Raw genomic sequence first — 15,088 nt, 5'->3', positions numbered from 1 at the left:
CTTCCTTTTTAGCCTACAAGACAACACGATCGGCCATGCTGACAGCTACTTGGTGACTTTTTATTCTCTGTTACAAACTGTGGGTTGCTTAGACACAAGAAGAAGAATCAGGAGCATGGGAAATGTAGTTTCTGACTATGAGCAGATGAACAACCATATTAATATTAAGTGTTTTATATCATATTGTGTTGTATTGTATCATATCATTTTATGGAATTGTGTCATACTGTATTTTTTCTTATATCTTATTACATCACATTGTGTTAGATTATACTTCTTTAAAACCACTGTCTGACTTTTCATAGCATTCTAAACTTTTTTTGCCCCCAAATAAATGGTATTAAATATTGAATATTTGCTGTAAAGTTAAGGTGGAAGAACCTAGAAATGCAAACAACAGAGTAACTGGTGAAAACTGTCTTTAAAGAAGATAATAAAGGAGCTAACATGACAGCAAAACTAAACTAACCAATCAAAACTCACCAGAAGCAGGATGCAAAAACTAAACAAGACAGAAAAATAAAAAGACTTGAACTTGGGGTTTGAACAACAACAGAAACCTAACTGTGGGAAATAAATGAAAGTGAACAGGGACAGTTTATACTGGGAGGAGTGATTGTAAAGTGAGTGCAGCTGGGCTGATTAGCAAATGAGGAACATGTGAGTAATGAGTATCTGAAAGCAGGAATGACTGAGGGAGAACTATTGCCAATGACACAGGGAGGAAGCTAAAACAGACTGACACAGAGAAAAAATAAAAAATTCTAAGTTGGCAAAAAAAAAAAAAAAAAAAAACAGGATCATGACAACATTGTTTAACAATAATGGCAATAAATTCATGAATACTTCCGCCCGCATCATGCTTTATATACGTGTTTGTCTTCTGTGCTGTACTGACAGTAAGAATCCACCAGGTGGCGCTGCTTTAACATAAACAGAAAAACATTCTGTAAGTTATCTGGATGGGCTCTGAAGCTACACTCAAAACAAAAGAATGAGACAAAAATGTGTTATTTCAGTGTTAGTTTGTCCAAATAAGACAACACAATTTAAACATCTGTCTTCTATATTATATGAAATATAAATTTAACACATACAATACAGAGAGAAAGAGGGACATTTAACCAACGCTCTCCCTAGGCCTGTTAGCCTGTTGACAGTTCTGAATGGGGGCCAGTTTCTACATGACAGCAAATCTGCTGGGTCTAATAGTGTCAGAATGCATGAGAGCTCCATATCATCAGGACAACACTGGAACAGAAGGGGATAATACCATGGGAGCACTTTGAATATGTAAATGAAATCATCTTCTGACAGCAACTTGTCAACCTGTTGCACAAATGTTTGCACAAAACCCATAAATTCTATTTGAGGAGAAGCTGATGACATCATGGACAACTGGAAGAAAGTTTCTTACTTATCACAATGACAATAAAATATAAATAAATGGTTATTTACTGCACACTCACAGCACAATCAAAAACTCGATTGTACAAAAGAATTTGTCAGTAAAGATGTGAACTTATAGTTGAAGTCTGAACTCACTAGCAATCAGACTGTATAGATAGCATGACGTGCGCAGGGCAGAATGAAATGCGGAGCACTCTCCCCTCCAACCCATATGTCAAGGTAATGTGTCACTTGTACCTCTTTAAGTTACAAGCTTTAAATTACAGCTCATTCACATGCCTGGCATACACTCTCACATACTGTGCACACACAGGGAGGGAACATTGGGGTATGATTATTCTTGGATCATGGTCTCCGGTTCTATTTTATTTGGTTCGTGATCGATGTTTGTAACAAGTCACACAGGTGTAACTGATGAGCTTACCGGTCGTAAATTCTCACTTTTACTCATCACAGGTTTACAGGGTACGGGTTTATAACGACAAGGATGCTTCAAAGATAGATAGATAGATAGATAGATAGATAGATAGATAGATAGATAGATAGATAGATAGATAGATAGATAGATAGATAGATAGATAGATAGATAGATAGATAGATAGATAGATAGATAGATAGATAGATAGATAGATAGATAGATAGATAGATAGATAGATAAGCTTACTTTATTGAATCCAAAGGAATAATCAAATTTTCTGACAAAAAGAACAAAATTCAAGCAAAAACATTGCACAATAAAAAGACTTGAACCATTTTAGTGTTAAAATGCAGTATTTAATTACATAATATGGTAAGCCTGACAGCATTTTAAAATATACATAACTGCAAAATGTAATAAAGTGTTATAAAATTTGATCATTTTGCACGTAATGCCTGTAAAACAAACTGATAAACTGAATGTAGAAAACCAAAAAACTTTACCACAGATTGTATAGAATTGTCATGAAGGTTGCCTTATACTGAATCATATTGTATTTTATTGTGTAATATCATATATTTTTAAAGCCACTACACTATGTAATTTATGAATGCTTCAAAACTTTTGAGAAAAATGTTTGTAAAAACTGACATGTGAACCATAATCTTATCTGAGTAATTTAACCAGTTGTGTTTCCAAAATCAGCAGCAGAAGCTGAAGGTTTAATCACATGTCACATGTATCCAGCTTACTAGACGATAACCTATTCCTCAGGTCTTTTTTGCACAGCAATCCTTTGCAGTTTATTAATTAGCTGTTCTTTGTCAACATGGGGATCATCAGCAATTTAGTGTGGAGGATTTCCAGCACCAAATTATGTAGATTGTCTTCAGAGATGGCCTCTGATAGTTGATGAGTCGATGATTAAATCCACAAGTTTCAAAAATTATTCTTGCAGAGTACAATATCACTCCCATCTTACATTTTGTAATCATTTTGCATTCACTGTACTGCAGCTACTCTATTTAGATTAAAATATGATATTTCTGACCTCAATAAGGCTTGTTTTATTAAATAAAACGTTATGTTCTAAAACATTCAACCAGATGTCATATGTTTTTTTTTCACAGACAATAGCTATATGTGCAGTTATAGTTTATATAAAATTATGGAAAAGTCAGACAAAACACATTTATAAAGAATATATTTATTACAAAAAAATAACTGATTTGATACAGATCATTACAACTTGAGCCTTTCTTGGAACAGTTCAGCCAAGGAAACATGTTTTTAGTGCTGCCTCAGCCAAATGTGACTTTCATTGTTCAGAATGTACTGGGACAACTGACAGTAGTTAAAATGTTTGAAATACTGGAGTGACTTGTGCGGTCGATGACGGGGGCTCTCCTGGGCACTTATTCAATGACATTACGTGATGTACTGTGCCTCCAGGAGTGTGAGAGGTCTGTGTTTACTGCTGTGCTTCAGCTTTCTTCCCCGTAAAGCTTATGCTTTACATTAGATGTGAAAGAGGCCCACTTCTCTGAAAAAGAAAGCAATCTTCAAACTGGATCATCTCACTTATCAAAAAGTGGCCCCTTAAAGTGATAGTTGAGCTATTTTTAGGTGGGGTTCTTAGGAAAGGTTATGAACAATTATTATGCCACTTGTTAGAGATAGCTCTTTGAACGACCTCAGTTTGAAAAAAAGTTTAATTCTGAGACGCTAATAGTAGTTTGAGTGGATTATTGTTATTTTAAAACAACTTCAGGTTTTATAAACCTTTACATCTCTGTCAGTTTTGAATTACATGGTTATTTCCATATAATTATATGTTTCTTTGTGAGCACAAATAATGGGAACAGCTAGTTGTAGCATTTCCAGTTACTTCCAGCAGTGATATCATATTACTTGTGTCAGAATAACCATACAGAGCAAAACTGAAAGCAGTGTAAGGGTTTATACAACAGCGTTTACATATGTTGCTATAAAAGTTTTGAGCCTGAAGTTGTTTTAAGGCAGCAGCAATTGGCTTTATTCATAGCTCTGCTCAGATTAATTGTTAGCTTGTAAGTGTGATCAGAACTTGATGTCCCCACATTGAGGTTGTTCTAAAAGCAGATATTATTTGTTCATAACATTTACACAGAACCCCACTTGAATAGATTTTAACTATCATTTTGACCCAGTGGTTTCCAAATTTGTGGATCGTGAAACACCAAGTTAAGAAGATCTACAAAAATTTTATTAACTTTAAAATTAATTGCAGATAATAGCATATTTAGCTTTAACTGTTACAAAGAGATAAAAACTGTTGTCATAAATTGATTAAAAAAATCATGGAATTATTGGCAGGCTCTTTGGTAAATGGCTCATTAGCAAAGTTTGTACACTTCAGCCTAGTTAGGGTCATAAGTCTAAAATAATTATTTTGCTGGACAAAAGATTAAATATTTGGGAAACACTGTTATAATGCAGAGGGAATGAGTTTTCCTTTCTAATTCTAGCATTGCACACTGAGGGTATAACATTATCTTGGTAACACAGAAAGGCTTTCAGCCATTTAAAAATGGCCACCGACAGAAAATACAGAAAATGTTCAAATGGTTAAAATACATTTCATTGAATTCATTCATTTATTTCTGTTCTCCTCAGTAAGGTACAGGAGGATTGAACTCCCAACCAAAAACCGGGAAGAACCTTTTTCTCAATTCTAGTTTTGATTTTATGCAGCACCTCAACCTCCTTCTCTGCCCCCTCACCAGTTACGGTATAAAAGTTGATGATCCCTGCAGGCTGGTCAATATAAACTCCAATAGGTGAGCAAAATGAGACATCGTTGATGTCTTGGTGAGAGCCATTGTACCAGATCTCGTAACGCATTCCTGACCAACACAAACCCCAGGATTCATCATTTTCCCCAATACCACTTGGCCTAGCATCTGCCCTCCTTGCTGCTTCTTCATAGGTGGCTCCAATGACCACCCACCCTGAGTGCTCAACCTCCCAATAAACCCTGCTGTTCCAAATGCTCTCTTTGCATAGCACCTTAAAGAAAGAGAAGAAGATAACAAAATAAAAAAAGGTATTTGTCTCTTCACAAGTTAGATTTTCTTTATGCTTTGCCTTATTTTTCTGACTAACCTGTGGAGAATATTCATATCTCTCTGGTCCATCAAGCACAGGACAGACCTCCTTAGTTCTCCGAACCACCTTCGACCGGTCATCAGAAATCCACAGCAGCTTATTAGCAGTTTTATTATCCAAACTCAAATTTATCCAGTCTAGTTAGAAGTAAAAAAGAAAAGCAAATCATAATATATTGGTGTTTACAGACTTACTGGCAAAACCACTGAGACAAAAAGTGCTCTTACACTGTATTAGCTCAGCTCTGCTTGTTGGTTCTGGGACACCAGGCAAATATTCACAAAGTCTCCCTGAAAACAACAACAAAAATAAAAAGTAAAACCCAAACAAACAACACCTTGGTGTATCAGTAACATTTGCTTTCTAGTTGCAATTACCTTTGTTTGTCTCATCATTCTTCCTGGATTTCATTTTCTTTCCTATGGTCAAAATATTAAATTAGAACATTTGTTCCTGTTAAACACAAAACTGTGACTACAAAAGGAAATCTGACATGAAAGATTATCATTGGAACTTGAATAGATATTTGATTTAAAATATTACAACATTTTAGATTTATTTTTATTTTACAGATTTGCATTTAATTCCACCATCTGGTAACTTGAAAAAGAGATTTAATCCTACTACTATGTTGCTATACTAGCATATGATTTTGATCTTTAAATGATGCTGGTTTTTTTGTTGCAATGTAACACAGTAATATAAATTCAGACCCTCTGGTAAACATTTCATACCTGGTTTGCTGGTCTCAGAGAAGCCGGTTGTAGAACTGGGTATACTCTGCATCTCAAGGCCAATGTGCTAACAATCCACGTCCGTACAGTTTGACTTATTCAGGAAAATGTTTGTCTTGTGTAAAATGTTTGTCCTCTGCCTGGCTTTAAATCCTCAGCAAAGATAATCGTGGCTTTCGGAGTGTCTCGAAGAGGTGTTGGTGTCAGTGGAACGAGGGCTCAACTGAGGCGCATGTGCTTGACTTTGACATACACAGGAAGAGTGATGCAGACATCTGACCTCAATGAAACTCAAGACATATGATGAATGGAGGATGAAGTTGTTTTTATACTTCACACAAAGTAAGATCCGAACAACAAAAAAGACCACTCAATGCTATCAGCGTGGATGGTACTATACAGTAAGAAGTATAAACATGGACAAACTAGAAAAGAAATAAATGCCTATATGACACAAACACACACACACACACACACACACACACACACAAATTGGCTCTACAATCTATTTGAACTTGATTCTTCCACCTAATTAAACCTTGTGTACATAAAATGCTTTATTTTTGATGAAGTAAAGGTCCTGTTTTGAATACAGTGTTGCAGTAAGATGGTTTTAGCAATATGAACATCTTTTGCTGTACAACTTCTCACTTTTCATTTATTTTGAATGGGAAGACTTCATGTGCTACCAAAGGAGATCAGAGCTCTCTTGTATCGTTTTGCCTCAGCTGATGACCAATCTCAAACACAGATCAGCAGCTGCATGTTTCAAAACACTGTATGAACATTTATATGATAGTCTTGTTTTTACAGAAGATGAAAACAACTAGGGAAACTGGACCACCCTCCTGGAGCAGGGCCTGAGAGGCAAGTTCTCTGGGGAGCACCTGGTGAGTGAGCCTTGGCGCCTGGAACTCAGCCTAGCCCATAAAAAGCCAGAGGGTGCCTCATCAACATCAGGGACAGACGTTGAGGTCAGATGCATTGTGTGATGGATGAATGGGGAAGGTGAAGTTCTGGTTGTGCCAGCTAGCATAAACAGCAGTCCAGATTATCCGACTTTTTTAAAGTCTCTGAAAAGTGTTGTAGAAAGGGTGCAATTAGTGGATTCTATTAATGTTCTAGGGAATGTGTGGTGATTTGGCTTTTTTCCTGGGTTTTGCTTATGTTTTATTTCGATTTTAGTTCTTTGGTTTTTGTTTTGTTTCTATTGTGTTATTTGGTTGGATTTGCTTTTTGTTTTTGTCTCATGTTCATGTTCATTTCCACTCTCCTCCAGTCATTCACTTGTCTGTCAGCCACGCCCATCTACACCTGTCCCGACTCTGTAATCATTCCACCTGTTCCCACTCACCTCGTTATCCTCAGTGTTAAAAACCCAGTCACTCTTCCCATACCTCGCTGGCCCATTGATGTTTGTTAGATGTTTGTTGTCCTTGTGCTGTGTTTCTGGTTCTAGTCTTCTGAGTTTGGTTCCGTTTATGTATTTAAATTTAGTTTTTGTTTGTTTGCTGCCACGTCAGCTTTTTGTTTTTGTTTGTTTCATTAGTTAAATAAATTAGTTTATTTTATTTACAATGAGTCTGCGCTCTGGGTTCCTCTCCGTCATCCCCATGCCTCATGACAGAATGTCAGTGTCCATATAATCAATTACTGAGTTATCTGTAAGGGTGTAGCTGGGAGAAACTGCCTCACTGATCAGAACTCAGGATATTTTTTGCTGGAATTCTGTGCTAAGCATGGACTGTCCAAAACAAACACAGTCCTTATAGACCATCCTATGGTGGTCTATAAGGACAGTTAGTACCAGGCCACCTTGGGCCACAGGTTGATGGTCAGTTTTGTAGCCACATCAACAGACCTGCAGCCCTATGTGTTGTGCATTTAGGTGAAGAGTGAGCAGAGTTGTCAACTGATCACCACCTGAGACTGAGTTGGATCCTATGGTTAAGGACATCCTCAGTGTACTCCATCTACCTCTCAACAATATTATCAGTCCAGGTTTGCAGTACCCCACCCAACTGGTTTACCAGGTTAAACTAGCCACCACGTCCACCTTTGAAGAGGCAAGATTTTGGGGGCTAAGACAAAGGCAAGTCCATTACTTTGACAGAGGTTGCTGAAGTATTTAGTCAAAGAGCTCACTTGCATCAGAGGTCCACAAGTGGACAAGATGATTACTTTGAAGGTTCTGGGCATTGTAGGACTGTTGTAGTTGACATTTCTCTTCAGTGTTTTACAGAGAACTGTGACAAAGCCTATGGAATAGCAGATGGCAGGATGGTGTGAGAAGTGGACTGTTGAATAAGGGCTCTGTCTTCAGTAATAAAAATGTTGTTCCATTTCATGACGATAAAAAAGGAACTGAGTTGAAAGACAAAGCTTTTGATTTATTGATCCATGTACCTTCTACCCCTCAGCTATGGTTATGAGATTTGATTGAAAATGAAAAGAATAAGATACAGATACAAACAGGTGAAATGAGCTTTCTCTGTAGGGTGGTCACCATCAACCTTAAGCAGAAAACATGGTTGCTCATGTTTTTTGCATTCATTCTAAACTTTTTCATCTTACCTGTCTGGTAGGATATACCATTTACCTCAGTGGAAGAGCGCATGTAGCTCAGATTTTTGTGATAACACTGATTGCACAGTGCAGGACAAGCCTCTTCCATATAAAAAGGTGTAGTCAAAAACACAACAGACAAAAAATATTGCCAGTCAACTCATAAGCAGAAGATAAACAACATGAATGTTTGTTTTGAGAAAATACTGTTTGACAAAATTTGCTGCTACCCACATTTGAAGAATTTATCACTCAGTTTATCACTTGGACCACAATTACCCAAAATCTGTGTCAAATACAATGTGATAAATTAGTTGAATACAACCCCTGAGTGTAACATTGTGGGGCAGCTGACCCCAAAATAAAAGACAGATGAGGATATGAGCACCCAAATGGTTTGCCTGAACAGCAGTGTTTCCAGTCTTAGGGACAGAGTGAGGAGATCAGTCATTATGCAAAAGAAAATTAATCAATCAAGTATGAAGGTGAGCGCCTTCATGGAATAAAGATGTGCTTTATACCACTCAGTCAACACACACAGCTTATATGGATACTTTATTTCATTGCAGTAAATTTATACAGGCTTATACATTATTTTTGCATATTTTGTAGTTATCTTACTACTTTATCAGACAATGTAACAAAAAAGCTTAAAATCTGTATGTTGGTATTTTTTAATGATTAAAACTTGTATCTTTAACATTTTAAATAAACACCATATGAGTGTATACACTCCTTGCAAACAGTTATAATATAGGAAAAAAATATATATATATACAAATGTATCACTATAAACCTTGACTGGAATAGCTCTACTAAAATATGAATGATTCAATGGTCAATGGAAAATCTTCTCATTGCACTTGGCTCTTTTTACCATACAATGTAACAATTATATTCTAATTCTAGTGTGAAGTACATATAGGATTTGAACAAGACTAGCTTGGATGATGAAAGTAAAAAAAACACCACATAATAAATTATCTTGTGTATACAACTGTTTGTGTAAAGCTGCCTTCCAAGAGTATTTATTTTAATAGCAGGGCTTTGTACTGTTCACGCTTAGATATGGTTTTATGAGTTTGGTTTAGTCCTTTATTCCTCCTTCTTTGGGATCAAACAGTGAGACTGTGTCCCCACCCAAAAACCTGGGATCATTTTTTCATCAAAGGAGCTCTTAAACTGCTGCACAAGTTTAACCTCCTTTCCACAGGTTCCTTCCTCTCCCTCCTTTACCTCCTCCACAACATAAAAATTAAGCAGACCAGCTGGCTGATCAACATATACACCTATAACAGAGCATTTAGGAATCCCTTTTATCTCTGTATTTTGACCTTTGTGCCAGGCATGATAGCAAGAACCACTCCATCCAAAACCCCAGGACTCCTCGTTTTCTCCAAAGCCACAGGGTCCCTCACAGTTTCTCCTCCCTGCTCGTTCATAAGCAACTCCAACCACAACCCATCCAGAGAACTCCACCTCCCAGTAGCCTCTGAAGCCGAGGATGCCTTCTTTGCAAAGAACCTTTTGGAGAATAGATAAAAATGTCAATTGTCAAATTTTTACAGCACTTACAGCAGATTGTGTGTGAGTCTTATTCTAAAGGTTTTCAACGGATTTGAAGTGATAAGTTCTAAACACTCTAATCTTGTTTACACCAGTTCTAAACTTAATAAATCAGAAAAAAACAATAATAAAATGCCATGATATTTGACTAAAGTAGCTACTTCATCATGTACCTGTGGAGCATACTCATATCTCTCTGGTCTGTCCAAGACAGGACATGTAATATCATCAGTCATACGGGCCACTTTAGCACCTCCCTCTGTGATCCACAGCATTTTATTGGCTGTCCGGTCATCCAAGGACAAGTTAATCCAGTCTAAACAGGACGAGGACAAACATTTACTTTAAAGAAGACATTGTGAAACAATAAAAAACAACTTTCAAAATAAACTTACGTTTCAAAAGATCAGCTCTGCATATAGGTTCGGGAATATTTGGCTCGTAAACTGGAATCTTCTCTAGCGAATGAAATCAACAAACAGATAAGCTTTTTTTTAAAAAAAACATAATATAATTATTGCATTAGTGATAAGAAGACTATTTACCCATGGGTGTGTTTTCAGCTGTGCTTTTCTTTGCTGGAAAACAAACACACAATGATTTTTTCTACTAAATCAACCATCATGATCATGTTTTTGACTTAATAATACTGGATGCGAGGAGTCAGCTGTGTTTCAGCAGGGGACGAAGTGAGCTTCTGATATTAAAAAAATAAAGTGTATACTTAGAAAACCATCTGCCTCTTTCAGATCATCACATCAGCACTGCATGCTTTCTGGAGCCTGTGGCTGATTCATGCCAAGCAGCTGAAATTACAAAGACACCTCACATGCTGCAGGGTCGGGTTCATTCACACCACAGCTCAAGCCTGGAGCTCAGAGCAGATTATTAGAGGAGATGACTGACATAATTTGTTTGTACAAATCAGATAAGCTGGGAAAGCTGATCCAACCCTGGTGCACTGCAATAAATATCAACTGGAGATTTTAGAGAAAATATCTAAACCTGATTTGTCTTTTTTTTTTTTAATTACAACCAGCCATTTAAAAGTTTATTTTAAGTTGTCACTGCACTTTTCTTCAAAGTAAAAACTGAATAATTTTAGTTTCAGTTTATAGTAGCTCTAATACTTTGGCAGGACATGTAAGCATGCAGCTTTCCAGTTTATTTTATTAAGGGTGAAGATCAAAAGAAGGATTACTTAAACCTCACAGCATTGAGATGTCAAAACTGGCACACATAAGGAGTGAGTTATTTATATCAACAGCTATCTTCAACTCGAAAATAAACTACCACAATTAATCATCATGGAACATCACATGTATTTTAGAAGACTTGAAATAAATCAGCAATAGTTTTAAGAAAATACCAAAACAATATGCATCTTAAGATCTGAAGTACTTTAGATCTCAAAGCGACACTGTACCAGTATAAATATTCCTTCCTCATGTAGTGCAGGTTTATTTGCACCATGCAGTCTATGTGCCACATCTATCAGTTTATAATAATATCTGTGTTGACTGGAAGCAGAACAAGACTGTGAGGATGTTTTATGGCACCTGTTTAGATATAACACAGGGTGATGAAAATATCTACTTTGTGCCGCCTCATTACTACCTGACACCAGCTGTTTAACCTCAGTGTGGCCACTGTGTCAGCCCATGTAGAGCTTTTCAATCAGGTTGTGGTGCAATTTGTAGAGTATTTTTGAACGTAAGTGACTGACTATTTCAACCTGTATCATAAATAATGGGGACAGTTTTTTTGCTTTAATGCCAAAGATACTATATTGTAGTTATCAGTAAGTAATTTAGCAATGCTTTATAAAACGTCTATAATTCTATAAGTCATCCAGTCTCAAATTAACATCATGTACATGCAGTTTTAAATTCATCCCCACACAGTGTGAAATCTTTTTTAGCACACGATGTTGACACTGGCAGACTTGTGCTTCTGGGCAATAAAACCATTCTAAACACCTCATAATGTCAGGCATGAAATTACTGAGTTAGTGATCACACTTTTCAAGCAGACATAAACTCAAATGACCCATTCCCTCAAGTTCTGCCTCAGTAGATAATAAAAAGCATCCACGAAACAGACTGGCTAATTTAATCCAAATGGCAAGAGGATTTGTGCAAGAGCTGATGCACTAATATTTAATGTTGCAGTATTATCAACATTTCTGTTCTGGGGTGTTTTTTTCTAGTGTTACCAGAAAAAAAACTATAAAATTAAATAAAAAGTTGATAAATTTGTTAGACTGTTTCAAGTGGTAAAAATGAAGCTCACCTTTATTTGACATCCTGGTTTCAGAGATGATTCTGTTGGTGGTGGGCATCTTTACCCTGACCCTGAGGTTGGACTTTTTGTTGAAGGTACAGTTATGAGCCTGCCTCAGATTGATGTGTAACTCACAATATGGAGACTTTTTGTAAAGTTGACTGTGTGGCAGCTTAATGCAGTCCTTATATACCTTGACGGCCGGACAGAGGTGAAGGAGGCTATCTGGAGGCGTAGACACGAACAAGACAGCGTTTGCCAATAGGAAAAGGAAGGTCGGAGGTTTGTAACTGGAGCTGTGCATGAATGTGTTTTACCTTAAAAAGGTTGGTGGACACTTCTGTAACCAAGTAAACCCCCACCTTGTTCTTCATGCATTTCAACCAGGGATCTTTTCACACCGCATAGTGTCTGCGCTGATGCATTGATGTTAGTTGCGATGGTTGGGGTACGCAAACACACATTCATCAGTACTCATGCGTACACTGACGCACACATTCTGAGCATGCAGCTGCAGATTTAAATCACAGTTGGAGAATTCCTGGTGTCAAACTTAAAGCAGCGTGAAGTCCAACAGGTGCAACTTTTACATCACAAGGAAGGCCTCAGACTTACGTAACTTCAAAGATTGATGTGGTGTCAAAATTGCTCATCTTGCAGCTTTTTTTTCAGTGAATATTTGAAATAAAATAAAATTTTTAACAAAATGTATTCACCCAGAACTGAACATAAAGTTCCTCACTTTACCCAAACACCTTAGCAAAAAACAATATTTTTGTTATTTTGTTGTTTTGACCTTATTACTGTATTAATCATAAATGAATTTTTAAATTAACCTCTGATCTATCTATCTATCTATCTATCTATCTATCTATCTATCTATCTATCTATCTATCTATCTATCTATCTATCTATCTATCTATCTATCTATCTATCTATCTATCTATCTATCTATCTATCTATCTATCTATCTATCTATCTATCTATCTATCTATCTATCTACCTATCTATCTATCTATCAAAATTTTATGCTATCTGCAGACACATTAAACTTTTAGAACGTTTTTTATTAACAGTTCAAGGGGTACAGTTGCAATCATTAGTTTTCATACACTCATCATGGGCGTGGATGTCATATTATCACAAGAATTGGGTGAACAAGTTTAAATTTATTGTGATTTTTCTGTCCACACATGGTCTGAAACAGCTTCACAGCATGATGCTACCACCACCCTGCTTAGCAGCTGATACAGTGTTCTCAGGTTAGAAAGCCTCGCCTTGACAGCTTCAAACATACTTTGTGTTACTGTGGCCAGTAGCTCAATTTTGGTCTTGTTCAACCAAAACTCTTTTCTTTAAGAGGCATTTGGCTAGTTTGCTTTTGCAACCGCTATTTTCAGTCGAGCTGGAAGGCGCCACTTGTTGGGCAGAGGCTTATTTCTTGGCCGGCACCCTCTCAGTCCATGGTGATGTAAAACTGGCTTCACTGTGGACAGTGACACTGATGTTCCTGTAGTTTCCAGTTCATGCAGACTTGAGTCTTGGTAGTTTCTGGGTCGCTTCTGAACATCCAAACCAATTTCCTCTCCTTTTTAGATATTTACAGAGTTCCTTGGACTTTACCATTGGTTTGCCTATTAGTCAATCCAGTCAGTGCTGTTAAGCAAATCCATTTTATGCTGGCAAAGAAAACCTACCTGCTGCAGTCAGTCATAATTACTAACAAGAAGTTAACCGGCTTTAGCTTTGTCAAATTAAAAGACCTTCTGGAAATTTCAGGGCCACTTATTAAAATATTTAGGTGAATGCATTTGAGCTTGCATCTATAATTCTGACTTTGTGAAGATAAGAGAAAATCCATAATAAATTCAAACTTTTACACCTAATTCTTGTTTTTAAAATCTTTTGAAGGTGTATGTTGAATATACATTACATCGTGGAAAAAGAAAGGTTCAAATAAATCACTAAAAATCCTAAATTAATTAGTCTTGCTCATGATGTCAACTTCTGACTGCAACTGTCAGCAACATAAAGCATCATTTAACATACTAACTTTAAAGTTAATGTTAAATTAGATACCAGATTTATTCTTGTTATTTCTTTACTGAAAAACACATCAAATGCAAATCTTTCCAAGATCACAGGTCAAATGATTCAATCAACACTTAGTCAAGCTCTGTGGGATGTGCAAACATGAAGAGAGACACAGCTGACTCAGATTTTTGTGTCAACACTGCAAAGAGGGAAAAAACCTAAAGGAATTCGTAATTACGTTTTGCTATTGGTGCATGAATTATTCCAGAAGTTTTAGTCTCAAACCTTTATTGGGAGTTGTATTTAAGCAGTTCAATTAGAAAGACATCAGTGAATTTGATAACTGTGATACTGAGGCTTTAATGCTAAATGTCAAGAAACTGCTTCAGGTGACTGAGAAGCTTATTTGCAGAATGTGATCTTATCAGAGTCTTAAAGCACTCGTAACAAAGATGAGAACACATTTGAGATTTAAAGTTTCAAAATGATAAATTCTGATGGTTATTTGTTACACTGCTGGGTATAATTGAAGCTCATTTATCTCCTCAGAGACAAATAAAAACTGCAACTGAAGACAAAACTGTTAAAAAATCTGTGGCTTTTCCCTCTATTAATAAACCACTTGAGAGTACTGAACAGATGGATAAACAAGGAAATGATGTGTATGTGATTTGATTCCAGTGTAACACATATGGGATCATTTGTACCAAAGGCTTCCTACCACCATGAAACAAAATGAGGGGCTGTCTCAAGCAGTTCTGAATTGCTTCTGGTGCTTCAGCACTTTATTAAACAATGATGTACTGTAGAGGTTTCCTTTAAATTATCTCCTCTCTGTTTAGTTCACTCTAATCTAATATCTGTAATTGTAACTCGACCAGTGGTTACCTCATTTGTCATACTGGACTTAACCAATCCCTTGCCTTATGAT

General features: G+C 36.6%; 2 protein-coding genes across 2 annotated transcripts; both read right to left on the bottom strand.

Moving 5' to 3' along the window:
- Positions 1–3,015: 3,015 nt before the first annotated feature.
- LOC108237089 (tripartite motif-containing protein 16-like protein) lies at positions 3,016–5,949 on the bottom strand. Its single transcript, XM_017418291.3, has 5 exons — positions 5,710–5,949; positions 5,353–5,394; positions 5,203–5,265; positions 4,973–5,112; positions 3,016–4,876 (listed from the first exon to the last, which is right to left on the bottom strand). The coding sequence occupies exons 1-5, from the start codon at positions 5,759–5,761 to the stop codon at positions 4,457–4,459; spliced, it is 717 nt and encodes a 238-aa protein (XP_017273780.1). The 5' UTR covers positions 5,762–5,949; the 3' UTR covers positions 3,016–4,456.
- Positions 5,950–8,814: 2,865 nt separating this feature from the next.
- LOC108237072 (stonustoxin subunit beta) lies at positions 8,815–12,333 on the bottom strand. The gene is made up of 5 exons (XM_017418263.3): positions 12,133–12,333; positions 10,386–10,418; positions 10,236–10,298; positions 10,014–10,156; positions 8,815–9,798 (listed from the first exon to the last, which is right to left on the bottom strand). Exons 1-5 carry the CDS (start codon positions 12,179–12,181, stop codon positions 9,370–9,372), a joined length of 717 nt encoding a protein of 238 aa, XP_017273752.1. The 5' UTR covers positions 12,182–12,333; the 3' UTR covers positions 8,815–9,369.
- Between the last annotated feature and the right edge of the window lie 2,755 nt (positions 12,334–15,088).

Source organism: Kryptolebias marmoratus, linkage group LG17 (genome assembly GCF_001649575.2).
Source record: "Kryptolebias marmoratus isolate JLee-2015 linkage group LG17, ASM164957v2, whole genome shotgun sequence".
Classification (NCBI taxonomy): Eukaryota; Metazoa; Chordata; class Actinopteri; order Cyprinodontiformes; family Rivulidae; genus Kryptolebias; species Kryptolebias marmoratus.
The sequence above is the reverse complement of the archived record's forward strand: the minus strand, read 5'-3'. Positions and strand labels throughout refer to the sequence as shown.

Bases quoted from the DNA above. Each gene is read 5' to 3' on its own strand.
- LOC108237072 (XM_017418263.3), bottom strand. From the start codon at position 12,181: ATGCCCACCACCAACAGAATCATCTCTGAAACCAGGATGTCAAATAAA. The intron at 10,299-10,385 runs GTAAATAGTCTT...TTCATTCGCTAG, and splicing joins AGCTGAAAACACACCCATGG to AGAAGATTCCAGTTTACGAG. The intron at 10,157-10,235 runs GTAAGTTTATTT...CGTCCTGTTTAG, and splicing joins CAGAGCTGATCTTTTGAAAC to ACTGGATTAACTTGTCCTTG.
- LOC108237089 (XM_017418291.3), bottom strand. From the start codon at position 5,761: ATGCAGAGTATACCCAGTTCTACAACCGGCTTCTCTGAGACCAGCAAA. The intron at 5,395-5,709 runs GTATGAAATGTT...TTTTGACCATAG, and splicing joins CTCTGAGACCAGCAAACCAG to GAAAGAAAATGAAATCCAGG. The intron at 4,877-4,972 runs GTTAGTCAGAAA...TCTTTCTTTAAG, and splicing joins GATATGAATATTCTCCACAG to GTGCTATGCAAAGAGAGCAT.